The sequence below is a fragment of the Sander vitreus genome, chromosome 21 (genome assembly GCF_031162955.1).
Source record: "Sander vitreus isolate 19-12246 chromosome 21, sanVit1, whole genome shotgun sequence".
Taxonomy (NCBI): Eukaryota; Metazoa; Chordata; class Actinopteri; order Perciformes; family Percidae; genus Sander; species Sander vitreus.
Window position 1 is genome coordinate 210,690 of NC_135875.1, and position 27,841 is coordinate 238,530.

The 27,841-nt window shown below is 43.3% G+C and overlaps 1 protein-coding gene across 10 annotated transcripts; it reads right to left on the reverse strand.

Annotated features, from left to right (window-relative positions):
• Positions 1–486: 486 nt before the first annotated feature.
• Positions 487–25,780, reverse strand: jakmip3 (Janus kinase and microtubule interacting protein 3). Of its 10 annotated transcripts, none has more exons than XM_078279200.1 (23): positions 25,646–25,780; positions 22,373–22,615; positions 20,183–20,422; positions 16,543–16,752; positions 15,978–16,085; positions 12,300–12,446; positions 11,666–11,676; positions 11,313–11,469; positions 10,955–10,990; positions 9,784–9,835; positions 8,729–8,847; positions 8,232–8,360; positions 7,636–7,719; positions 4,879–4,941; positions 4,421–4,519; positions 4,225–4,323; positions 4,065–4,118; positions 2,758–2,823; positions 2,157–2,225; positions 1,964–2,041; positions 1,047–1,277; positions 636–701; positions 487–537 (listed from the first exon to the last, which is right to left on the reverse strand). In XM_078279200.1, exons 1-23 carry the CDS (start codon positions 25,778–25,780, stop codon positions 487–489), a joined length of 2,547 nt encoding a protein of 848 aa, XP_078135326.1. The 10 variants fall into 10 exon arrangements, with proteins under 10 accessions (XP_078135326.1, XP_078135325.1, XP_078135327.1 ...); XM_078279199.1 differs by having other exon boundaries at positions 15,978–16,091; XM_078279201.1 differs by having other exon boundaries at positions 1,047–1,202; positions 4,059–4,118; positions 15,978–16,091.
• Between the last annotated feature and the right edge of the window lie 2,061 nt (positions 25,781–27,841).

The following is a 27,841-nucleotide window of genomic DNA, read 5'->3' on the forward strand; positions in this document are numbered from 1 at the left end:
TGTATACCTGGGGTAATCTCTATATACCTGGGGTAACTATGTATACCTGGGGTAACTATGTATACCTGGGGTAACTATGTATACCTGGGGTAATCTTTATATACCTGGGGTAACTATGTATACCTGGGGTAACTATGTATACCTGGGGTAATCTCTATATACCTGGGGTAACTATGTATACCTGGGGTAACTATGTATACCTGGGGTAATCTCTATATACCTGGGGTAACTATGTATACCTGGGGTAATCTTTATATACCTGGGGTAACTATGTATACCTGGGGTAAACTCTTAAACTCTTGCCCGGTTGTAAAATGTGTTTCCTAACTCTCCAACATGCGTCAGTAACCATGATGCTGTGTGACTCACCAGCTGCTGTTAGGACCAGAGAATGACATTAGTGCAGGTCTAAATATATAAATTATACATTATTATTATTATTATTATTATTATTATCATCGTTGCTGTGTGACTCACCAGCTGCTGTTAGGACCAGAGAATGAAGGCCAAAGAAAAGAACAGAAACAAAAATAGAAACTGGAAGAAAAGAGTGGAGAGTCAGAGTTAATTAACAGAAAGAACATAGTTTTCCAGTGTACATTAATGTCTTGTATAATGTTTCTCAGCGTCTGTACCTTCTCCTCCAGCTCTTTAATCTGCCGTTTCTGTGCTTCTATAAATTCCTCCAACTCTTTGTTTCTCTGTCAAACACAAACATCACATCAATAAAACATGAGACTCACACATTACTGTTGTTTCAAAGTTTACCTGGGTTAGGAACGTTAGGAACTAACTAAATTATACTAATTAATACTAATAATAATAGTAACTGTTGTTTAAAGCGCCAAAACTGTAAACAAAACAGGCAAATGACGAAAAAAGTGCCGGACACTGAAAAAAGTGCCAAGAATCTAAAGAGTCGAAAAGATCGCCGAGAAGAGCTACTAATACAGTGTCGAAACGTCAGAAAAAAAGGGTGAAAACAAACGTCAAAGACAGAAAAAGCATCAAAGGTGTCCTAAGTGTGTGAAGGAAAAGGTGTTTACCTGCTGGGTGAGTTGCAGCAGTTCCATCCTCTCTCGGAGGATCTGGGCATCTCTCTCTCTCAGCTCACACATCACAGAGCGTTTCCATTGGTCCATTGCTCTCCTAAGCCCCTCCCTCTCTTCCTCCGTCAGGGTTTCAGACAGACCAGCCTCCATCTTGAATCCGTCCATCCTGAAGTGCTCCTCCTGCTGCAGAGCCTCAAACAACATGGCCTCCAGCTCCAGGATCCTCTGCAAGTCAACCACAACATGACACCTCCGCACTTCCTTTAGATACGCTCCAGCAACACCTTCACATTAAAGACCACACCCCTCCACACGTCATGATCATTTCTTTGTTGTGTCTCCATTTCAGCAGCTAATCGATTGGTGTCAAGTTATGTATGGTTCACACTAAAGGCCTATTGAAGGACGCAAGGGACAACTCAAATATCTTCGGACTTCTCCTTTATTTAATTCCAGTTTAGTTTGTTTCAGATGGAGAGTTACTAATAGCAGTAGAATATATATATATATATATGTGTGTTGATAACCGGTTGCGTCTCCAGTTTTCTCAAATGACAAGCTGAATGTGTCTGAATGCGTGTCTCCTCTTCAAGGACAAAATTCCAGTGAAATGCTTTCCTCCCAAACTTTTCACACCACCTGCTCCCACAAAGGTGCACCAGTGTAAATGTTCCCCAGGTAAGCACAAGCTAATGATGGGTTCCAACAATGAATGCATTTTCTCGCCCCCTGCTGGTGTTTTATCTTGCAAGGAAGTCGAAAAGGTGAATGCTTATGTTGTTTACTGTCTCCTTTTGGTTTTTGCTATTTTAGATTCAGATTCAGACATGTTATTATTTCCAAATGGGTTAGGGTCCAACAAATACTCACCAAACAATGGTTTAAGATGTTAAAGAGCTGCTCTCACTGACCGTATGAGCCTGATCCATCGACTGCTTTCTGTAGTCCAACTCTTCATCCAGGTAACCCTTCTGTTTACTGAACAGATCCTTATGTAACAACAACAACAACAACAACAACAAACAGGTCAAAGGTCAGCCGAAGCTTCTGGCAGCAACAGAATCTGTGAATGACACAACCCTGCTGCTGGGGGGTAGTTTTTACCTTCTCGCTCTCAATGTCCAACATCTTCTGCTGCAGAGCCGACTTCGTCACTTCAATGGACTCCAACCACTACTCAGAGAGACAGACAAGTAAAGACAGACAGGCAGAGACAGAGACAGGCAGAGAGAGAGAGGTAGAGACAGAGACAGGTAGAGACAAAGAGAGGTACAGACAAAGACAGGGAGAGACAAAGAAAGGTACAGAGAGACAGGTAGAGACAGACAGGTAGAGACAAAGACATATTCAGAGAGACAGGCAGAGACCGAGACAGGTAGAGACAAAGAAAGGTACAGAGAGACAGGTAGAGACAGACAGGTAGAGACAAGACAGGTACAGAGAGACAGGCAGAGACCGAGACAGGTAGAGGCAAAGACAGGTACAGAGAGACAGGTAGAGACAGGTACAGTGAGACAGACAGGCAGAGACAAGACAGGTACAGAGAGACAGGCAGAGACCAAGACAGGTAGAGAGAGAGAGAGAGAGAGACAGGCAGACAGAGAGAGAGACAGGCAGAGAGAGAGAGAGACAGGTAGAGAGAGACAGGTATGTCTTACGGTAGACACAAACTAACAGTGTGTGTTCAGGTGTGTGTGCGTGTTACCTTCTCTGCCAAAGTGAGCACCGTTCTGGCCTGGATCACCACCACCTGCTCCTCATTGGACAGATTCTGCACGAGACACGCACACAACACGTCAACAACATGTAAACAACACATGGTAACATGTCAACAACATGTAAACAACACATGGTAACATGTCAACAACATGTAAACAACACATGGTAACATGTCAACAACATGTAAACAACACAGGGTAACACGTCAACAACATGTAAACAACACATGGTAACATGTCAACAACATGTAAACAACACAGGGTAACACGTCAACAACATGTAAACAACACATGGTAACACGTCAACAACATGTAAACAACACATGGTAACATGTCAACAACATGTAAACAACACAGGGTAACACGTCAACAACATGTAAGAGCCTGTTTCCACCAGCAGAAATCGCCAGACTCTGTTCTGAACCGTCCAGTAGCTGAAGAGGCTGAGCCTCTCAGGAGAGAGGGCCGACCTGCAGCTCTCTGAGGCTGGCAGGGCTCATTTCTTGTTGTTTTTCAGCACTTGTACATGTAGGCTGTGACGGTTGGTCTTTGATTGGACAGCAGCGTAAAATATGACGACCACAGCATTTTTACTCTTGCCACAGAATAGAAGCTCAATCTGCTGCTGTTTATAGCATGATGTAAATGGGCAATGCTGCCATAGCAAATATTAAAAAAACGCTGGCTTCAGGGCCTCAATAACAACACGGCAAAATGTAAAAAAACATGTTCTAATTTAGCTATCCTAAGATCTCAAATCCATCTGACATGTTATTAGTCATCTGTTGGTCAATAACGGTAAGTAACAATGTTTCCGTAACGTTTTCATCAGAAGGAGACAGATGGCAGCAGAGTGAAGCTCAGAGAGGAGACAGTGATGAATCTGGAACACATGTGTCCGTTTATTTAGGTCCAAATGAACAGAACTGTGAGAATGAAAGATCTTCTGGTTCTGCTGACAGAAGATGTATATATATATAGATAGATGTAGTTCAGGTCCAGACTGACTGACTTTAATAAAAAACACATTACGGCGTTGTCTCCCAGAATGTCCAGGCTATACATCACGCCATAAACCAATATGGCTGCTGCCGTGAAGCTAAAAGAGCCTTGAATTTGATACATTTTCAAGCTTCTTGATCATAGTGATTTTTCGGCTTAATTTTGGAGAATTTTTACATTATGTCACCGCTTTCTTCCAAGATGCATTCACGGCATTTCTTTTGGCGATCTTTTAAAGAAAGAGGTAAGGCCTATAAAACACAGGAACAGAAGAAATTCAACATACACTTACGGCGTTATCTCCCAGAATGTCCAGCTTCTTCATCAGCTCACTGATCACAATGTCCTGACCAATCAGAACACATCATCAGCATAACAGCCAATCATTACGCAGCATCTTGACAGCTTGTCTACACATGTACAGATGTGTTTACAGATGTTGCGTTACTCACAGCGACTCCCTCTGCCTCGCAGTAGAGCTGCAGAGGACTGAGGCCTTCTGGGAAATGGAGTGGTTGGAAGTTAATGGCAGGTGAGCGTCGCTCCCTCTCCTGAACAGTAAACATGGTTTCCATAGAAACAGCTTGGCGTCAGTCGGATTCTTTTATCCGTTGTGGTGGTAGTCTACATCTGTCTGAGTGCTTTTACCTCGAGCTCTAAGATCCGAAACTCCAGCAGCTCGTTCTGATCTCTGGCGTCCTGGATTTCATTTTCCAGCTGCAGCTCTTCTCCTTCCATCTGCTTCACCTGCAGATATCACCAACATATCACACCATGTTGGTTTCTATTTCACATTAAGAATATTCTGAGCCTGATGAATGGGAAAACAATGTTTATCTAGCAACACAAAAGTCAATATTGATGGATTTATTTACTCGTATCATTATTCTTATTAGTCTTATTTCTGTTCAGGACGTGATCGTGCTCGGAGTTTGGGAACTGCAGTTCCCATAATGCTTTGAGGGATGTAAACTGGAAGTACAATGTTGCCATAGCGACAGACACACAGTGAGTGAATGATGAGTCAGCAACAATCACTGGATTACTGTGACGATGAAATCATCAGACATCAGAGATGAAGATGGATGATTTAATCAGAGTTTCACCTTCTCTACCAGCTGCTGATTCCTCTGATACAAGGCCTGCTTCTCCTCCACCCACTTCACATCCTAGAGACAGACAGGTAGACAGACAGACAGGCAGACAGGGGAGAGACAGACAGAGAGAGACAGTTAGAGACAGACAGGTAGAGAAACAGACAGACAGGCAGAGAGACAGACAGGCAGACAGGGGAGAGACAGACAGAGAGACAGGCAGAGAGAGACAGTTAGAGACAGACAGGTAGAGACAGACAGGCAGAGAGATAGACAGGGGGAGAGACAGACAGTTAAAGACAGACAGACAGACAGAGAGACAGACAGGCAGACAGGTGAAGAGACAGAGAGACAGACAGGCAGACAGACAGCAGTGTCAGCAGTTTTTAAATAACATTGTTTACAGCGTATAAACTCCAGTTCAGACTAAAGATTCCTGTTGAGACCAGGGTAAACTTCTGTCTGGAAGTCTCTGGTCTGCAGCGGTCTGAAAGCAGTTTCCACCAATGAGACGAGACGTGCATGATCTCCATAGAAACCACGCTCTGGACTTCTGCTCTAACTTCATACATTTCAGGCTTTTCATTTGTAGCATCTTAAAATATGAATGAGGATAGTAAGATACTTGCTACAGCTGCATTTATAGTAGAGATGTATTTCTCTGATTCTCTGCTTTGTTCTAAAGCTGCTCTCTCTCTTCAGTCTCTCTCTAGCTCTCTCCACCACATACTGCTCTCTCTCTCCAGTCTCTCTCTAGCTCTCTCCACCACATACTGCTCTCTCTCTCCAGTCTCTCTCTAGCTCTCTCCACCACATACTGCTCTCTCTCCAGCTGACTTCTCTATTGCCTGTTGAAATAGGTGACGTCCCTAACATTTCTCAGGCTCCATCTCCACCGCTACGTTTGGTTTTTCCTCTCCTGGCAGGGCTGGAGCAGTTGAAGGCAGGGCTGGCTGAGCGGGCTTCTCTACAAGGCACACCTGATCCTCATCTCTTTGATTGATCACCACATTTTAGCCGGGTCCCTTCTCCACTCTATGCCAGATTATTCTGTCACAAGCGGTTCGGTGTGTGGCACAGTCCGACTCTGTTTTTGCCCCGGCCTCTCTGACTCTCGTTTTGGCATTTTAGCTTTTTGGACTAACCTGTGATTTTTTTCCTTTGTGCTCATTATCCAGCTTTCCCTGTGGTCTTCAGCTCCTGTGGATCTCCCGGCCTGTTCCCTCTTCCTGCCTCGCCAGCCAGCCCTCGACTGTAGCCTCCCCTTTCCTGACAGAACTAGTGACTTTTTCTAATAAACACCGGTGAATCGCTCGCTGTCTCTGCAATTCAGGGCCAATATATAGACTCAGACCTAACAGAAACGTAGCAGAAGACATTCCTTTTAAACCAAAACGCCAGAGCAGGGGGAGTGAGAGGGGAAACACCAGAGCAGGGGGAATGAGAGGGGGAAACACCAGAGCAGGGGAATGAGAGGGGAAACACCAGAGCAGGGGAATGAGAGAGGGAAACACCAGAGCAGGGGGAATGAGAGGGGAAACACCAGAGCAGGGGGAATGAGAGGGGGAACACCAGAGCAGGGAGGGAATGAGAGGGGGGAGAACACCAGAGCAGGGGGGAATGAGAAGGGGAAACACCAGAGCAGGGGGGAATGAGAGGGAAACACCAGAGCAGGGGGATGAGAGGGAAACACCAGAGCAGGGGGAATGAGAGGGGGGAATGAGAGGGGGGAACACCAGAGCAGGGGGGAATGAGAGGGGGAATGAGAGGGGGGAACACCAGAGCAGGGGGAATGAGAAGGGGAAACACCAGAGCAGGGGAGGGAATGAGAGGGGGAAACACCAGAGCAGGGGGGAATGAGAGGGGGGAACACCAGAGCAGGGGGGAATGAGGAGGGGAAACACCAGAGCAGGGGGAATGAGAGGGGGAAACACCAGAGCAGGGGGAATGAGAGGGGGAAACACCAGAGCAGGGGGAATGAGAGGGGAAGTGTAAATGTAGCCTGGGTCCCAGCGACACCATCAGCTGCTTGAGTCGAGCTGAAACTTTCTAAATTAGTTTGGTCTCGTTGTGAATCTTTGGTCTGAAGTGGACTTTAAATGTCCTGCACTACATTCTACGTTCTACATCAGAGGAGCCGACGAAGGGTCGGCGGTGCCCCATATGTATGGTAACCAAACTTCACTGGTGAGACAAACGTGTGAAGGTCAGGAAGACGTTTTGGCAGGAGGAAAAACTGATCAGAATATGTATCACAACATTGTAGAAATGTAGTGGAGTAGAAAGTATAGATAATTGCTGCAAAATGTATCTGTACTTTTGACTTTTACTTAAGTAAAGTACAGATGCATGAAAAATGTAGGCTACTTAAGTACAGTAACCACCACTGCATTTTGGTGGGGTTTAAGAACACATTTCTTCATAAGAACAGTTGGTGAATGAGGCCCAATGTCTCTATTCTACGTTATTCTGTTTGTTCTACCTCTCTCTCGCTCTCATTGGTTCTCTGCGCCTCTCATCAGCATGAAGACACACCCCTTTTCTCCAGGAGTCTACACTGGAACCAATCTGAAGGCAGATAATGTTCTCACCTGGTCTATGGACCAATCGTATCATTTGTTTCTGCATTTCTCATCTGTCATCTGTTGTATTATTATTTTATATTCTGTTTCAAACTGTAACACGTGTGTGTGTGTGTGTGTGTGTGTGTGTGTGTGTGTGTGCCTGTGTGTTTGTTTGTGTGTGTGTGTGTGTGTGTGTGTGTTTTACCAGTCCTTGTTGTTTCAGTGCTGACTCCAGATCTGTAACTCTGGTTTGATATTGACTGATTTCAGTCAGCAGCTGCTCTCTAGTCTGAAACAGAGAGAGTAGAACCATCAACCTGTTAGTGCCTTGCTCCAAATGTTCAGTATCAGTTAGCGGCCAGTAAAAGTTCTGTTGTTGCTGCTGACAGACTCAGATTATTATTCTAAGTGTCTGACAACATTATGGGATGGATCCCTACAGAGATAGACCTTTTAGTTAAAGAGTAAGATCCTTTTAGTTTAACATGAAACAGCCCCGAAATCACCATCACCAAACCCACCAGACTCCATGTAAATAATCAGGACTTTTAGCGTGTATAGAGCCAGCATATTTCCACCAGACTCCATGTAAATAATCAGGATTTTTAGCGTGTATAGAGCCAGCATATTTCCACATGTAAATGGGTGAATTAAGGGTTTATTTCAACCAAACTGGTGGGTTTGGTGATGGTGATTTTGCAGATGTTTTTATGTTTAAAAAATGGATCTTACCCGTGCTTTACTTTATAACAGAGGGTAGAACGATCAACCTGTTAGTGCCTTGCCCAGAGGTTGGGTTACCTTGATCTCCTTCTCGGGGTCATAGTTTCCTCCGCTCGTCTCCGTCAGCAGAGCGTACGCTCGCTGCAGTGCCTGGTACTCCTGAGTCAGCTGACGGTAACGAAACTCCCCTTCCTCACGCACACACACCTGAAACACAAACAAGGGTGGCCATTTTGTGTTTAAATGAATGATAGGATAGAATGCTTTTCCTAAAGACCAAAAGGTTTCAAGATGATTTGTATATATTTTCCTACTTGTTTAATACTATTTTGCCCTCATATTGTGTTTGATTTTTGATGTGCGACCTGTTTAGACTACTAATGTGACTTACCTATTCCTATTGACCTATTCATGTGCTCTCTAGGCAACATTTTCTAAGAGAGAGCCCAAAGGTGGCCATTTTGTACTGGCTGAAACAGGCATGTTTTAATGTCTGTTTTAATGTTTCTTAAAGTTTACCCTCTTGGGTGCCTAGGATTCCTTCAACCTTTAAAAACCAGAACCAGTTTGTGTACCTCGTCTGGTTCTGTATCTGGAGTTCTGTCAGTGTGAAACGACAAAGACGATCCATCAGAGTCCACCGACGCCTCTTCATCATAACCATAGAATGTCTCTATGACCTGAGGAAAACAGAACGAGAGAACGATCAGTATGTCACTGATACCGATGAGGTCGTACTGACATCAGCAGCTTCAACACATCTGTAAAGAGGCACTCATCAAAGTCCACTTCCAGAAAAACACCCATCTTTCTCCAAGCTTTCAGCCGTGTTGACTATAAAATGCAGTCAACAGAATCCTCTTCAGTCTGATGTGACAGCAGGAAGCATTACACTGAAGCCCAGTTCAGACCAAAGACTCATTACGAGACAGTGCAACGTCTGCAGAGCAACAACTCTCTGTACTTCATTTTGAACCTCCAGGTTTTTCCAGGTCACTTGCTCACTTTGCACTTTGGCTTTAATTGTAATGAAAGGTGCTTTGACATTGACAATTGTCATTATCATTGACTCGACCACTGCTGCTCTTTCTCTCTCCCGTTGAGCCTCCGTCTAAAACTCTGCCATTTTGACCAGCTGACAGTTTGTAAGTGAGCTGACCAGCTGACTTTTTTTACAAGCTCGTTGGCTGTTGGCACAGGTGACGTTCCTTACATTCTACAACATCAGCTGGTTCAAGTCAAGCCGAGACGGGCTGCTCCAGACCGCTGCAACTTTTCCTGCAACGTTCTAAAACGTTTTTGTCTCGTCGTGAATCTTTGTTTTGAACTGGACTTAACCCAAGCAGCAGTAGAGTAGTAGCAGTAGTAGTAGTAGTAGTAGTAGTAGTAGTAGTAGTAGAAGCAGCAGCAGTAGTGGTAGTAGTAGTAGTAGTAGAAGCAGCAATAGTAGTAGTAGTACTACATGGTGGACTAACTGGTGATGTTTCACGTGAATTAAAAACCATTGTGAAGTCTCACCCTGCAGGCTCTCACCTCTGATTCCTGACGACTATATCTATATTTGTATCTAGTAGTAGTATCAGTAGTAGTAGTAGTAGTAGTAGTCTCACCCTGCAGGCTCTGAAGGTCCGTTTCCTCCGGACTGATTCCTGACGTCTGTATCTCAGCAACATGTCTTTCTCCTGCAGAAACACAGCAACATCATCAGTCTTTACCTCGGCCAAGCAGCTCATGTTTTCAGCTCAGTTTGTACAACCCGTTCTCATTCCGAACTCGTAAAATAAGGACGTTTGGACAGTGGCTGTCAGCGTCTGTTGCAACGAAAAAGGCGTCTTTCAGCGTTTGTGTAACACACCGGGGAGAGCAGCAGTTAGATAGGCTTTAGAGAGTAGTATGTAAGGAGGTTGGTTGGGGGGGTGGATGGGTCAAACACAGGACTTTCACCAGGAGAGCGGGGTTCACGTCCCGCTTGTCACACTTGTTATAGTTTTTTTCTTTCCTCCCCCGTGTCACAGAACCGTACGCCCACCCACGACCCTTTCCTTAACATAACTGCGTCAAAAGGGACGGCAATAGTCCCGACCAAGCACGTTTACTTATAGCGCTAAAGGGACGGCAATAGTCCCGACCAAGAACGTTTACTTATAGTGCTAAAGGGACGACAATAGTCCCGACCAAGCACGTTTACTTATAGCGCTAAAGGGACGGCAATAGTCCCGACCAAGCGCTTTTACTTATAGCGCTAAAGGGACGGCAATAGTCCCGACCAATACCGACCGATACACAATTTCTTCTTCTTTCTAATCGTATTTCTCGATTATATTTCATGACCTGATTAGTTTCCTTTGCTCTTTGTTGTCAAGCAAACACTGAAAACAACTATAAATGTGGTGTTTAAACTTTCTGAGCAATAAAATACAACACATCTTAATGTTGTTTACACATTATGACTTAAAGCTCATAAACAGTCTGCAGAACGTCTTCCCAACTTAGGAAATGGGATCAAGGAGCACATGAATGCACCATTGGCCTTGGCGGAGGTCTGCAGTCTTCGTGGAATGTTCTAGTTCATTTATTCATTAGGAGTCTGTGTCTGTGTTAACATGATGAATGTAATGCCAATATTCACTCTCTTTTATCTCTGCTTTTCGTCTCTACCAACTCCTGAGTGAACAATCTTCAGTTGCTAAATGTTCCAATGTGTTCACATCTCCAACTTTGTCTTTAAACATAATATGTCACCTACAACACACACAGTAAATGTACTGACAGTGTTGGAAGTAGTGCTACTCAATACTCACTATAACGTTCTTTACATAACCAGCCGTCTCCAGAGCCTGAAAACAAAAAAAGAGTTTTATTTAAAATATGTTTACTGTATTTGCACTGTGGACAGGCTGTATCAACCACAGGGGTATCAACAGAAGTAGTATTAGTAGTAGTAATAGTAGTAGTAGTAGTAGTAGTAGTAATAGTAGTAGTAGTAGTAGTAGCAGAAGTAGTAGCAGAAGTAGTAGTAGTAGTAGTAATAGTAGTAGTAGTTGTATTAGTAGTAGAAGTAGTAGTAGTAGTATTAGTAGTAGTAGTAGTAGCAGAAGTAGTAGTAGTAGAAGTAGTATTAGTAGTAGTAGTAATAGAAGTAGTTGTAGTATTTTGTACCTTGGACAGGTCATCGATGATGTGCTGTTGCTCCAGAACTTGTAACCGTAGAAACTCCATCTCTCTCTCATCTTGGCTGTAACCATGGTAACTGGTGGAGTGGCTCCGGTCCAGGTCGTTGAGAGAACTCGGCCTCCTCTGTGGACCACAACAAACACTGATGTTACCACGGCAACTGATGATCCACATAGTTTCCTGTCTACACACAACTCATCCGAGCGCAGAAGTTCAAACAGTCTAAGATGCTTTAGGTTAATTAAACACAAAAGAACTGCACTTTAATGCTGTTTGAGTTTTAAGGATGAGTCTTGCAGTAAATGTCTTGTATGTTTGCATTTTTCTTCAGTCTTTACTTTCTTTTTCTCTTTTTAAAAACCTTCCATCTCTTTTCATAAAGCTCTTTTATAGTCATGTGTTCACCTGTTTTGCACTTGCTGATGTTTAACACTGATAGGACTGTAGGCAACGATGTTGTAGTACAATCACAATAAAGACTATCTATTCTGCTGTATGTACCTGCGGCAGGGCTGTAGTCAAGACCACCTTTGTCAAGTCCAAGACCAGGACTAGTCGAGACCAAGTCAAGACCGAGTCCAGGACAGAAAAAAAGCCCTGATTAGTTATCGGGTGGCCAGTTTTTCACTTTCCCTCCAATATTATTATAAACATGATAAAGACACCTGGACTCGGTCGAGACCAAAAGCCATATTTGGCAAGACCAGTGGCAGAGACCGAGACAAGTCCAAGTCCAAATGCTAGCGAGTCCAAGACAAGTCCGAAAACATAGAAAAACCGTCTCAAGTGTGGACGCGAGTCCAAGACCAGACTCGAGTACTACAGCCCTGACCTGCAGGTAAGGTTTTTATTTACAGTTAGCAGTTCTTTAGATAACCTGACTGACAGCTGCTGCAAACGTAATCCATCTGGTCCCAGACTGGAACTTTACTACTAGTACAGGAGTGTGGGGTCAGGGGTTACCATAGTTACCATCTCCATGTTCTCCTGGGTGACGAAGCGAAGCTTGTTGTCAAGGCGACGTAGCGTGAGAGCCAGCTCCTCGTTCTTCCTGCTCAGACGTTTGTTTTTGTCTAGAAGAGGAAGAAACTGGCTCTCCGTCTCTCTCAGACGCTTCAGCTGCACAAGGGACAGAAAATACAGCAAATATAGAAAGATCAGAAAATATAGAAAATATAGAAAGTTCAAAAATTATAGAAAGTTCAGAAAATATAGAAAATATAAAAAACATAGAAAATACAGCAAATGCAGCAAATATAGAAAGTTCAGAAAATATAGAAAATATAAAAAATATAGAAAATACAGCAAAGTTCAGAAAATATAGAGAATACAGAAAATATAGAAAGTTCAGAAAATATAGAAAGTTCAGAAAATACAGAAAATACAGAAAGTTCAGAAAATATAGAAAATACAGAAAATATAAAAAACATAGAAAATACAGCAAATGCAGCAAATATAGAAAGTTCAGAAAATATAGAAAATATAAAAAATATAGAAAATACAGCAAATGCAGCAAATATAGAAAGTTCAGAAAATATATAAAGTTCAGAAAATATAGAAAATACAGAAAATATAGAAAGTTCAGAAAATATAGAAAGTTCAGAAAATACAGAAAATATAGAAAGTTCAGAAAATATAGAAAGTTCAGAAAATATAGAAAATACAGAAATATAGAAAACACAGAAAATATATAAAATACAGAAAATATAGAAAGTTCAGAAAATATAGAAAGTTCAGAAAATACAGAAACTATAGAAAATACAGAAAATACAGAAATATAGAAAATGCAGAAAATACAGACAAACTGTTTGACTTCCTGACTTCTCCTTTTTATAATTATTGTATTATTCTATCAGATCTTTGGTGTCTGGTTTCTGTGTGAGAACCAGTTTAAGAGTCTGTCTTTGGTAGTGAGACATCTCTGTATTGTGAGACATCTATGTATTATGAGACATCTCTGTATTATGAATAATAATAATAATAATAATAATAATAATAATAATAATAATACATCTTCTTTGGCGGACGCCTTTCTAAATACTCAAGGACATCTTACAAATTTAAGAGGGCATAAAAGGAGAAAAAAAAATAGAATACATTTTGCTTCAAAGTAATACATTTAACAAAAAAAAGACAACATCTGAAAAGTACTAAGAAATGTCAAAAAAGCAGTAAATAAGTGTGTTGGGAGGGTTTCTATGGCGATGCAGTACTATGAAGACTTAAAGATTAAAAGCTTTCTTAAAAAGGTAGGTCTTTAGCATTTTTTTTTAAAATGAATTGACTGTCTGCCTGTCGAATGTGGGAGGGGAGGGCATTCCAGAGTCTTGGTGCAGAGCAGCTGAAGGCCCTGGCCCCCATGGTGGAGAGGGGGAATGTGGGGGTGAGAAGGTGGCCAGACGAGGAAGAGCGGAGGGAACGGGAAGGGACACAGCCTGGTAGGAGGTCGGAAATGTAGGTGGGTGCGAGATTAGGGAGTGCTTTGTAGGTGATGAGGAGGGTCTTGAATTCAATACGGTAGTGCACAGGGAGCCAGTGTAGGTTGATAAGGATAGGTGTGATGTGCTAGGATGATCTGGTATCAGTGAGGATTCTAGCAGCAGAGTTCTGAACAAATTGGAGTCTGTTTGTAAGCTTGGAAGAGATACCGGTGAGAAGGGAGTTGCAGTAGTCCAGACACGACGTGACAAGGGCGTGAATTAGGGTTTCAGTGCTGGATTGTGACAGTGAGGGTCTGAGCCTGGAGATGTTGCGGAGGTGAAAAAACGAAGTCGGGATAATTGCTGTAATCTGGGATTATGAAAGGGTACTGTCCAGAATGACACCAAGGCCATTTGAGTTGACAGAGAGACCAAGATCTCATCTATGGTAATGTTGAAGTAATTCTGTTTTGAAAGAGTGGATTTTGAGCATATAAGCAGGACTTCTGTCTTATTTGCCATTAAGTTTCAGAAAGTTTGTGTTCATCCAGTTTTCAATGTCTTGGAGATAGTTGCTGACTGAGGTGGGAGGAAGGGGAGATGAAGGTTTAGTGGAAAGGTAGAGCTGGGTGTCGTCAGCATAGCATTGGAAATGTATTTTGTGGTGTCTCATGATCTTACCCAGGGGAAGGAGGTATATAATGAAGATGAGAGGACCAAGCACTGAACCCTGGGGGACACCCTGTGGCAAAGTCGCACAAGCGATTTATAGTGTTTGAGTTGTACAAACTATTGACGATCCGTGAGGTAAGAACAGAACCAGGAGAGTGCACCCCCTGCAATACCAATGTTGGCCAGACATTCAATGAGGAGGGGATGTTTGATGGTGTCAAAGGCAGCACTTAGGTCGAATAAGATGAGGATGGACAGTAGGCCGGAGTCAGCTGCATGGAGTAGGTCGTTAGTGATTTTCACCAGTGCTGTTTCAGTGCTGTGTTCAGTGCGGAAACCAGACTGGAAAAGTTCATACAGGTTATTGTAGTTGAGATGTTGATGTAATTGATTTGCCACGACCCGCTCCAGTATCTTGGAGACAAATGGAAGGTTGGAGATGGGACGGAAGTTGTTCAAATCATCAGGATCAGCATTGGGCTTTTTGAGGATGGGAGTGACAGCAGCAATCTTAAGAGTGGGCGGTACAATGCCAGTGGAGAGGGAGGAGTTAACTATTGCAGTGAGTAAGGGAGAGATGGAAGGCAGGCATGCTTTGAGAAGACTAGTAGGCAGTGGGTCTAATTAGGAAGTGGATGCTTTTGATTTACAGACAAGCTCAGCAATTTGCAATCTTGCAATCTTTTTGCATGAAAGACGTTCAGAAGCTTGTTGCAAAGTTCCAGTGAGTGGTCAGAAAAGACGCTGTCAGGGGGCTTAAGCAGCTGGTTTACTGTGGAGAAGAGGAGCTTAGAATTATTTTCCCCAGAGTTTATAATGTTAGAATAGTAAGAGACATCTCTACATTGTGAGACATCTCTGTATTGTGAGACATCTCTACATTGTGAGACATCTCTGTATTGTGAGACATATCTGTATTATGAGACATCTCTGTATTGTGAGACAGCTCTACATTGAAACATCTCTGTATTGTGAAACATCTCTACATTGTGAGACATCTCTGTGTTGTGAGACATCTCTACATTGTGAGACACCTCTACATTGTGAGACATCGCTGTATTGTGAGACATCTCTGTATTGTGAGACATCGCTGTATTGTGAGACATCGCTTTATTGTGAGACATCTCTACATTGTGAGACATCTCTGTATTGTGAGACATCTCTACATTGTGAGACATCGCTGTATTATGAGACATCTCTACATTGTGAGACATCGCTGTATTGTGAGACATCTCTACATTGTGAGACATCGCTGTATTGTGAGACATCTCTGCATTGTGAGACATCGCTGTATTGTGAGACATCTCTGCATTGTGAGACATCTCTACATTGTGAGACATCGCTGTATTGTGAGACATCTCTGCATTGTGAGACATCTCTACATTGTGAGACATTGCTGTATTGTGAAACATCTCTGCATTGTGAGACATCTCTGCATTGTGAGACATCTCTGCATTGTGAGACATTGCTGTATTGTGAAACATCTCTGCATTGTGAGACATCTCTACATTGTAAGACATCGCTGTATTGTGAGACATCTCTGTATTGTTGTTGTTACCAATTCGTTGCGTTCTTCAGAGAGTAGAGCATTTCGATCCTCCAACTTCCTGACGACGGCGCTGAGCTCAGCGATCTTTAACTGAAACCTGCGAGTGTCCCGGTCGTCCTGAGACTGCAAACACACACACACACACACACACAAACACACACACACACACACACACACACACACACAAAAGATAAACAACAACTGAGTTATACAATATCCGGTCAAAGCTAAAAGACGTCTGTTGACACAAAACGGGGGAAGAGAGGTCAACTACGACTCCCAAGGTGCATATCACTAACAAACATCCAATCACAGAGCTTCACACTTTCAACCCTCATCAAGCATTCGTAACCATGGTGATATTACATGATATGATCTGTAAAGCCCAGTTCAGACCAAAGATTTGCGGTGTGGCGAAACCGTTTTAGAACGCATTTAAAAACAACAACAATTCACTGTTAAAATGTACTATAATAACCCTGACTGGGACAAACTGAATTTTTGGCAAAATAAATATGGTGTAATGGGTGTTGAAAGAGTTCATTTATTCCGTGCAGTTTGAGCAGGAAGAGGCGGGGCTTACAGTGTGAGGAGCAGTGTTAGGGGCGGGGTTAGGGGCGTGGCCAGGGAGGTTTAGTCCCACCCTCTGTGAGTCTCTCAAGGCTGCGATTTGCTGCTCGGCAGCCTGAGTCTGCAGCTGGAGGCGGTGGGCGTGTCCCGCCTGCAGCCCCAGGGCTTTATCCAAAACACTGACCGCTCGGTCCTTCAGCTTTATCTCATCAATCTGCACACACACAGGCAGGGAGACAGGTTAGAGACAGACAGGTTCGACACACAGGCAGGTAGACAGGACTGCACACAGACAGGCTAGAGACCGACAGGTTAGAGACAGACAGGCTAGAGAAGACAGGTTAGAGACAAACAGGCTAGAGACAGACAGGTTAGAGACAGACATGTTAGAGACAGACAGACTAGCGACATACAGGCTAGAGACAGACAGGTTTGAGACAGACATGTTAGAGACAGACAGACTAGAGACAGACAGCTAAGAGACAGACAGACTAGAGACAGAAAGGTAAGAGACAGACAGGTTAGTCAGGTTACAGGACTCAAAGGAAAGGAGCTTGGTAAAACAACATGCAGGAATTAATTTTGATAAAGGAGCGACCCTGGGGATCTGTAGTGTAGTACTATAATGTTTGGGTTTCATAACGGTGATAAAACGATACTGTTGTACGTCCCACTGGAATCCTCTCCAGTGAAATACAGACACACGTAAGACCGTTTAGCTGTCAGCATTTTAATCGTGTTTAAGCCACCTGCTAGCTAACGGTAGGCTAACGTTACCTGCTGCCCAGTGCAGCCTTAATTTGTGTCACGTGCAGCGATGCTTCTGTTGTCTGTAACGTCTGTTTCAGAGCACCAGAGGGCAGCTCAGGGAGTTAAGAGGTATCCAAATCTTCATTCGGCCTGGGAGATATCGGTCATTTAGGAACCGGAGACATATTAGCACCGGTGTCAGTACCGGACCGTGCACGGTTGGTCATTTACTGAAGTGAAGGAAACAGCGTTCAGTGTGTAATAACCAAGGAGGGTAAGCTTCGCTTCAGAGCTCAAACCTCTTATGGCGCCATTTTGATGCTACCAAACGAACACCCGACGTTAGCATCCCATTGACTGCCATTCATTCTGACATCACTTTGACAGAGAATACCTTTACATCTGAAGTGTTTAAAGACTCTATTTGTCCGTTGTTTATTTCTAAAGAAACACGACAATGTATAAAAGGCTCCATTACCTTGTAGCTCACGTTATGGCTCCGTAGCAGACGTTTTTATAACAATAGGCTAACGATTGGGTCATAACCATGAGACTTCCTGTCTCATAGTAGAGGAGTTACCGTATAGTACAGGAGAAGCTCTCAGGCAGTTTGGACTTCCATTAGCTGTTTAAGTGTAATGACTAATGTTAACTATCATTTTAGTGATCAATAATTAGCCTGTGTCTATGTTATCTCCTTACATATACCTACGCTCTCCGTCTCTGCTAGATTGGGAATGATTGAGATTTCTCTTGGCACAGCTACCAGAAGACTTCCAACTTTCAGACAGGTTGCTCACGTCACATCTACGTCTTCAAGCTCAGTTGGAGGCTGCTCAGTAACGCTCAGCCATCACCGGGAAAGAGACGTCACTGGTCTCCGTCCAGAGACACTGGGTCTGGTGGTCCATTCTTATATACTGTCTATGGTAATAACAGAGTATGTTCTGTCTGAGGGTTGCTGCTGTTGTACCAGTCTGTGTCTGACTCTAACAGGGTCTTTTCATTGTGTTGTACCAGTCTGTGTAGCTCAGTCAGGGTCTGTTTTCTCTTTTCCTCTTGTTCATCTTCATTAGAGTAGTAGAGTCCATCGGGGGAAGATCTTGTTGAAAATCAACTGTTGTTTCTAAGTTTATTTGGCCTTTTTTCTAGAGTAACAGCAGTGGGGAGGTGTGCAAACCGTCTTCTCTGCTGTTGAGTCGATTGGATCTTTATTAAACTGACTGCCATCTAAATATGCTTTTAAAAGCTGGAAATCTTGTATTTGAACAATAAATCTGTATGAATGTGTATTTCTGTTTTGGTGGACTGTAGAAACTGTATTGCCCTTCGGGATGAATAAAGCTATCTGTATCTAGCTTTTATCTACAACCCTCTGGGGCTCAAGCCTTCTTATTTCCAACCTTTGTTTCCCCTTGTCTCCTTGTGTAATAATGTAATAATAGTGTAATAATGCTTTCATAACCTCAACCCTGTTATATACACGTCATTTCTCTCAGGAGAACCTTGGCTATCAGGGTATGTATGCTGCAGGGATGGTTTTAAAGACAAAGGAAAAACTAAGAAATGTATTGAAATCACAAAAGGACAATAATGGACAAGGCTTTTGAAAATTGTTTTCCCAAGTCTTGGCATTTAGGGGAAACATAAATAAACACTGTAACTAACACAGACATAAAAATATTTGGATATGTTCTGTAAAGCCCAGTTCAGACCAAAGATGCAACGAGACAAAACCCTTGTGGAACACCAGAAGTCATTGTGGCTGGAATTATTTCTGGTGAAAGCCAACGGACCCTGGAGACACGTGTACAGATGTGTGTAAACAGTGGTACATGTACAGATGTGTGTAAACAGTGGTACATGTACAGATGTGTGTAAACAGTGGTACATGTACAGATGTGTGTAAACAGTGGTGTATGTACAGATGTGTGTAAACAGTGGTGTATGTACAGATGTGTGTAAACAGTGGTGTATGTACAGATGTGTGTAAACAGTGGTACATGTACAGATGTGTGTAAACAGTGGTACATGTACAGATGTGTGTAAACAGTGGTGTATGTACAGATGTGTGTGTAAACAGTGGTGTATGTACAGATGTGTGTAAACAGTGGTGTATGTACAGATGTGTGTAAACAGTGGTGTATGTACAGATGTGTGTAAACAGTGGTGTATGTACAGATGTGTGTAAACAGTGTTACATGTACAGATGTGTGTAAACAGTGGTACATGTACAGATGTGTGTAAACAGTGGTACATGTACAGATGTGTAAACAGTGGTGTATGTACAGATGTGTGTGTAAACAGTGGTGTATGTACAGATGTGTGTAAACAGTGGTACATGTACAGATGTGTGTAAACAGTGGTGTATGTACAGATGTGTGTAAACAGTGGTGTATGTACAGATGTGTGTAAACAGTGTTACATGTACAGATGTGTGTAAACAGTGGTGTATGTACAGATGTGTGTAAACAGTGGTACATGTACAGATGTGTGTAAACAGTGGTACATGTACAGATGTGTGTAAACAGTGGTGTATGTACAGATGTGTGTGTAAACAGTGGTGTATGTACAGATGTGTGTAAACAGTGGTGTATGTACAGATGTGTGTAAACAGTGGTGTATGTACAGATGTGTGTAAACAGTGGTGTATGTACAGATGTGTGAAAACAGTGGTACATGTACAGATGTGTGTAAACAGTGGTACATGTACAGATGTGTGTAAACAGTGGTGTATGTACAGATGTGTGTAAACAGTGGTGTATGTACAGATGTGTGTAAACAGTGGTGTATGTACAGATGTGTGTAAACAGTGGTGTATGTACAGATGTGTGTAAACAGTGGTGTATGTACAGATGTGTGTAAACAGTGGTGTATGTGTGTGCGAGTCGTACCAGCCGGCGGATCTCCCTCTCACAATCTCTCTTGGTGCGGTTCAGCTCCTCCTGGTGCTGGTGATGAGCGGATCGCAGCTCAGCTGCTCGGGCCTGGCAGGCCTGCTGAGCCGATGCCAGAGCCTCCTCAGCTGTTCTCCTCGCTCCTCGCAGTTCATGTGCCTCCTGCTGGAGGCGGCAACGCTCCACCTCCCAGCTCCTCCTAGCCTCCTCCCCCTCTGCCAGCAGGGCACTCCGCACCTGGGGGGGGCAGACGGTCAGGTATAAACAGTCAGGTATAAACAGTCAGTAATAAACGGTCAGGTATAAACAGTCAGTAATAAACAGTCAGGCATAAACAGTCAGTAATAAACGGTCAGGTATAAACAGTCAGGTATAAACAGTCAGTAATAAACACTCAGGTATAAACAGTCAGTAATAAACACTCAGGTATAAACAGTCAGGTATAAACAGTCAGTAATAAACAGTCAGGTATAAACAGTCAGGTATAAACAGTCAGGTATAAACAGTCAGGTATAAACACTCAGGTATAAACAGTCAGGTATAAACAGTCAGTAATAAACACTCAGGTATAAACAGTCAGGTATAAACAGTCAGGTATAAACAGTCAGTAATAAACGGTCAGGTATAAACAGTCAGGTATAAACAGTCAGTAATAAACGGTCAGGTATAAACAGTCAGTAATAAACAGTCAGGTATAAACAGTCAGGTATAAACAGTCAGGTTTAAACAGTCAGTTATAAACAGTCAGTTATAAACAGTCAGGTATAAACAGTCAGGTATAAACAGTCAGGTATAAACAGTCAGTAATAAACAGTCAGGAATAAACGGTCAGGTATAAACAGTCAGGTATAAACAGTCAGGTATAAACAGTCAGTAATAAACAGTCAGGTATAAACAGTCAGGTATAAACAGTCAGGTATAAACAGTCAGGTATAAACGGTCAGGTATAAACAGTCAGGTATAAAATGTCAGTAATAAACAGTCAGGTATAAACAGTCAGTAATAAACAGTCAGTAATAAACAGTCCTCCACACCTGAGAGATGGTCAGGTATAAACAGTCAGTTATAAACAGTCAGGAATAAACAGTCAGGTATAAACAGTCAGGTATAAACAGTCAGTAATAAACGGTCAGGTATAAACAGTCAGGTATAAACAGTCAGGTATAAACAGTCAGTAATAAACAGTCCTCCACACCTGAGAGATGGTCAGTTATAAACAGTCAGGTATAAACAGTCAGGTATAAACAGTCCTCCACACCTGAGACACTGTCAGTTATAAACAGTCAGGTATAAACAGTCCTCCACACCTGAGACACAGCCAGTTATAAACAGTCCTCCACACCTGAGAGATGGTCAGTTATAAACAGTCAGGTATAAACAGTCAGTAATAAACAGTCCTCCACACCTGAGACACTGTCAGTTATAAACAGTCAGGTATAAACAGTCCTCCACACCTGAGACACGGTCAGTTATAAACAGTCAGTAATAAACAGTCTTCCACACCTGAGACATGGTCAGTTATAAACAGTCCTCCACACCTGAGACACTGTCAGTTATAAACAGTCAGTTATAAACAGTCCTCCACACCTGAGACACGGTCAGTTATAAACAGTCAGTAATAAACAGTCTTCCACACCTGAGACATGGTCAGTTATAAACAGTCCTCCACACCTGAGAGTACTAATCAAATGAACTGGACTTTGTGGTCAAGTGTAGTTGTATGTGAAATACCCCTTCCCTTTGATTATATTTGGATTTTTTACCTACCAAAAGAATATTGTATTTTCCTTTACATAAATTAAAACTTTTTCACCATTCATTTGTGCCTGAAAAATGTATCAGAATGCAGGAAATAAAGTCTTTGATGCTCAGGAAATGACGTACTGGAAAACAGGCAGACACACAGACAGAGATGTAGACAGACAGACAGGTAGAAAGACAGTCTCTGTCTTTCTCAGTCTCGACATCTCTGTCTGTCTGTCTTTCTACCTGTCTTGTTTGCATGTGTCTGTCTGTCTACCTGTCTGTCTGACAGACACACAGACAGGTAGAAAGACAGACAGACAGACAGGTAGAGAGACAGGTAGAAAGACAGACAGACAGGTAGACAGACAGGTAGAAAAACAGACAGACAGACAGGTAGGAAGACAGACAGAAAGACAGACAGGTAGACAGGTTGACATATACCTTGTCTGTGGATCCATCCCTCAGCGTTAGCACCAGACCGTTTAGACGCTGAATCTCTCCGTCTTTGATCTTGATGACTCTCATTAGCTCCATCTCGTGTTGCCGTAGTAATGTCTCCCTGGTAATGGCCAGCTCCTTTTGCTTCTCCTCGTGGAGTTTGGTCTTCAGCTCCGTCACAGCGACTGTCGCCCGGTGATGCTCCGCCTTCACCTCCTGACTCTTCTCTCTCTCCAGACGGCTGACCTGCGCAGAGACAGATTCACACGCATGGTTTGGTCTGATAGTCTGGTTGGTTTGGTCTGATAGTCTGGAAGGATTGGACTGATAGTCTGGAGGGTTTGGTCTGATAGCCTGGAGGGTTTGGTCGGATAGTCTGGTTGGTTTGGTCCGATAGCCTAGAGGGTAGGGTCGGATAATCTGGTTGGTTTGGTCTGATAGCCTGGAGGGTTTGGTCTGATAGTCTGGAGGGGTTGGTCTGATAGTCTGGTTGGTTCGGTCTGATGGTCTGGTTGGTTTTGTCTGATAGTTTGGACGATTTCGTCTGATAGTCTGGAGGGTTTGGTCAGATAGTCTGGAGGGTTTGGACTGATAGTCTGGTTGGTCTGATAGTCTGGAGGGTTTGGTCTGATAGTCTGGAGGGTTTGGTCTGATACTCTGGTTGGTTTAGTCTGATACTCTGGTTGGTTTGGTTTGATAGTCTGGTTGGTTTGGTCTGATACTCTGGTTGGTCTGATAGTCTGGAGGGTGTGGTCTGATAGTCTGGAGGGTTTGGTCTGATAGTCTGGAGGGTCTGGTATGATAGTCTGGAGGGTTTCGTCTGATACTCTGGCTGGTTTGGTCTGATAGTCTGGTTGGGTTGGTCTGATAGTCTGGTTGGTTTGGTTTGATAGTCTGGTTGGTTTGGTTTGATAGTCTGGTTGGTTTGGTCTGATAGTCTGGTTGGTTTGGTCTGATGGTCTGGAGTGTTTGGTCTGATGGTCTGGTTGGTTTGGTCTGATAGTCTGGAGGATTTGGTCTGATAGTCTGGAGGGTCTGGTCGGATAGTCTGGTTGGTTTGGTATGATTGTCTGGAAGGTTTGGACTGATAGTCTGGAGGGTTTGGTCTGATAGTCTGGAGGGTTTGGTCTGATGGTCGTAGTTGGTTTGGACTGATAGTCTGGTTGGTTTGGTTTGATAGTCTGGTTGGTTTGGTCCGATAGCCTAGAGTGTTTGGACTGATTGTCTGGTTGGTTTGGTCTGATGGTCTGGTTGGTTTGGTCTGATAGTCTGGAGGGTTTGGTCTGATAGTCTGGAGGGTTTGGTCTGATAGTCTGGTTGGTTTGGTCTGATAGTCTGGAGGGTTTGGTCTGATAGTCTGGAGGGTTTGGTCTGATAGTCTGGAGGGTTTGGTCTGATAGCCTAGAGTGTTTGGAATGATAGTCTGGTTGGTTTGGTCTGATGGTCTGGTTGGTTTGGTCTGATAGTCTGGAGGGTTTGGTCTGATAGTCTGGTTGGTCTGATAGTCTGGAGGGTTTGGTCTGATACTCTGGTTGGTTTGGTCCGATAGCCTGGAGTGTTTGGTCTGATGGTCTGGTTGGATTGGTCTGATAGTGTGGTTGGTCTGATAGTCTGGAGGGTTTGGTCTGATACTCTGGTTGGTTTGGTCTGATAGCCTGGAGTGTTTGGTCTGATAGTCTGGTTGGTTTGGTCCGATATCCTGGTTGGTTTGGTCTGACAGTCTGGTTGGTTTGGTCTGATAGTGTGGAGGGTTTGGTCTGGAAGGTCTGGAAGGTTTGGTCTGATACTCTGGAGGGTTTGGTCTGATAGTCTGGAAGGTTTGGTCTGATACTCTGGTTGGTTTGGTCTGATAGTCTGGAGGGTTTGGTCTGATAGTCTGGTTGGTTTGGTCTGATAGTCTGGTTGGGTTGGTCTGCTAGTCTGGAGGGTTTGGTCTGATAGTCTGGTTGGTCTGATAGTCTGGTTGGTTTGGTCTGATGCTCTGGTTGGTTTGGTCTGATAGTCTGGTTGGTTTGGTTTGATAGTCTGGAAGGTCTGGTCGGATAGTCTGGTTGGTTTGGTCTGATAGTCTGGAAGGGTTGGACTGATAGTCTGGAGGGTTTGGTCTGATAGCCTGGTTGGTCTGATAGTCTGGAGGGTTTGGTCTGATACTCTGGTTGGTTTGGTCTGATGGTCTGGTTGGTTTGGTCTGATAGTCTGGTTGGTTTGGTCTGATAGTCTGCAGGGATTGGTCTGATAGTCTGGAGGGACTGGTCTGATAGTCTGGAGGGTCTGGTCGGATAGTCTGGTTGGTTTGGTCTGATAGTCTGGAAGGTTTGGACTGATAGTCTGGAGGGTTTGGTCTGATAGTCTGGTTGGTATGATAGTCTGGAGGGTTTGGTCTGATACTCTGGTTGGTTTGGTCTGATAGTCTGGTTGGTTTGGTCTGATAGTCTGGTTGGTTTGGTCTGATAGTCTGCAGGGATTGGTCTGATAGCCTAGAGGGTTTGGTCTGATAGTCTGGTTTGTCTGATAGTCTGGTTGGTTTGGTCTAATGGTCTGGTTGGTTTGGTCTGATAACCTGGTTGGTTTGGTCTGATAGTCTGGTTGGTTTGGTCTGATAGTCTGCAGGGATTGGTCTGATAGTCTGGAGGGACTGGTCTGATAGTCTGGAGGGTTTGGTCTGATAGTCTGGAGGGACTGGTCTGCTGGTCTGGAGGGTTTGGTCTGATAGTCTGGTTGGTTTGGTCTGATAGTCTGGTTGGTTTGGTCCGATAGCCTAGAGTGTTTGGACTGATTGTCTGGTTGGTTTGCTCTGATTGTCTGGTTGGTTTGGTCTGATAGTCTGGACGGTTTGTTCTGATAGTCTGGTTGGTCTGGGGCGGTGTGAAAGCTCATTGAATTCTGGTGTGGAACAAACTAAAGAACTCTGATCAGACTGAAAACAGGGGTCTTCACGGAGCTCTAGAGTTCAGTTGACTTTTTAGATGAGAATGATCTCACCCAAATATAGGAAGTGAACCAAAACATTACAAACGAGACGCTGTTTCTGAGAGCAGAAGTGTCGGCCAGTTTCACTCAGATATTCTTTCTAACACACCAGCAACCATTTCAACCGTGTGACATTTGTTCACAATGTTTGCTGTTGGACAAAGTGCATTTTGAACTCTAACACAACCAAATGAAAACTGCAGCAATGCTGCAACTTTAATCCCAATCTCATGAGTCTACAGAACTAGAGGTGTGAAATCACCCTAAAGGAGATCCCAGGAGGTCTCTGGGGTCTTTAGTCCTTACCTTGTTCTTCTCATGTTGTAGTTCTATCTGGATGTCAGTCAGTTTGGCTCTCAGCTCTTCATTGGCTGCTTGAAGCGTTGCCATGGCGTCAGGTCGCTCCCCTTTGCCTCTCCCTGCTGCTCCTCTCTTTGACATCACTACCAGCTGCAGGCTCCGCCCCCCCAATAAGCTGCCCGTCAACCTGAAGTTGGACTACATCTGGACCTGTTGATACACAGAACCAGTGTAGAAACCATTCCCTATCACAGAAGTAGTTCCCTATACACTGCGTTCACCATTTTGTATTGGTGTTCAATTCTCAGCGGTTAATTTCATTCACTACATAGTCTACTATGATATACCCACAACGCACAGCTAATCTGAGTGTACATACAATCAGGGTTAAAAACTAGCACCATTTACCAGTCAAATGCTGGTAAAATATCCAATTGGCTAGTAGATTTGCTTCATTAACCAGCTAAAAAACAATGGTAATCTATTAAGTGGCTGGTAAAATTTGAATATTCATTAGCCATTTGGCTGTTGGACGAAAAAGTTAACTTTGAACCCTGCATACAATGTAGCCTACATCTTACTCCCATGTCCCAAAATGCAACGTGGTTGGATGGAAACATGGACTAGTCTTTGGTGTATAAATGTAAGTCGTTTAAGTATTAGCATGTTCTGTGTTTGACATGTTTGAGACCGAGCTTTTGTAGTTTCTGTTGTAGCACGTATTACAAGTAGTTTTCCGATTGTTTATGTCATGCTGGGCACGCCCGCTTCTGTTAGAAATTACCAGAGTATCTACTGACACAAAGGTGTTTTCAGTGTAGAGTCTGAAGTCTGGTTTGGTCATTCACTATATAGTTCAATATCTAAAGAACACTAAATAGTTCACTCTTTAATAAACACTTTATACTTCAGGGTCCAGTTAGCCTAAATCATCTTTGTTAACATCACAGTGAGTTTACCTGCACGTTAAACACCAGATTATATTACTTTTTACCCCCAATAATAAGAGTTCTCACTCTGAGAGCTTCACAACTTTGTTGTTCTAAAACACTAGTGTGTCTGTGATGCAGAGAGACAATAAAGGCAGATGGAAAAGTCAAAGTAGTTATGTTGGCATTTAAGATTCATGATGTCAGATTCATGAAATGAGTAACATTCAGGAAAACATTCCACCTTACAGGTGGCTAACTGTTAACTAGTAAAGATGACAAGGCAGCAAAACATCTTTTCATTTTATAGTTAAAGTGGTTATAATGTTTATGTAACAGCAGTAGAGAGGTGTGCAAACCGTCATCTCTGCTGTTGAGTTGATTGGATCTTTGTTAACCCAACTGCCATCTAAATATGCTTTTAAAAGTTTGTAATCATTGTATTTGAACAACAAAGCTTTGTACCTGCTGTGAGAAGGTTGATTTGTGAATTGTTGAGCTCCACTCAGTCAGGATGAACATTACAGCTTCTGCTTTTATCTAAAGCCATCTGGGGTCTAGACTGATTTATACCCAATCTTTGGTTTGCTTAGTTTCACTTTGCATCAAGGCAGCAAAACACTCTTTCATTCATAGTTAAAGTTGACTAAAGTATGTAAACTTGCCACCGTAGGGAGTAGTTACCTTCGAGCCACAACTTAACCCTCGTTGGTGCACTCTGGTACCTAAAGAAATAACCCTAAAGCCCTGCAGGTTACAGTATCAGTAGTAGTTTCTGTATCAGAAGTACCTGCACAAGTAGTTTGTGGTTGTTCTGCAGCACACATACACCTGATTAAACTGAAAATAATCCTGTGTGAAGCAATGCTGCCACGTCAACAGACACACACACACACACACACACACACACACACACACACACACACACACACACACACACACACACACAAACACTAACACTGACAGTGCAGGCCTAACTGAACACATGAAAAGACATAAATCACTCACCGTCCAATAGGAAGCCTCGGACATCACTGAGAGAGTGTGTGTGTGTGTGTGTCAGTAGTTTAACATGCTCAGCAGCTAGCTTCACTGCAGCTCACTGTGAATGTTTGCTGCCAGCATCAGCTTCCCTCCACCGGTCTTTCTGTCTGTCTCTCTGTCTGTCTGTCTGTCTTTCTCTCTGTCTGTCTGGCTCCCTGTCTGTGTTAGCAGTTAGCTGCAGTTAGCTGCAGTTAGCTGCAGCTAGCTGCTGTCAGTGTGTGTGTTGGTG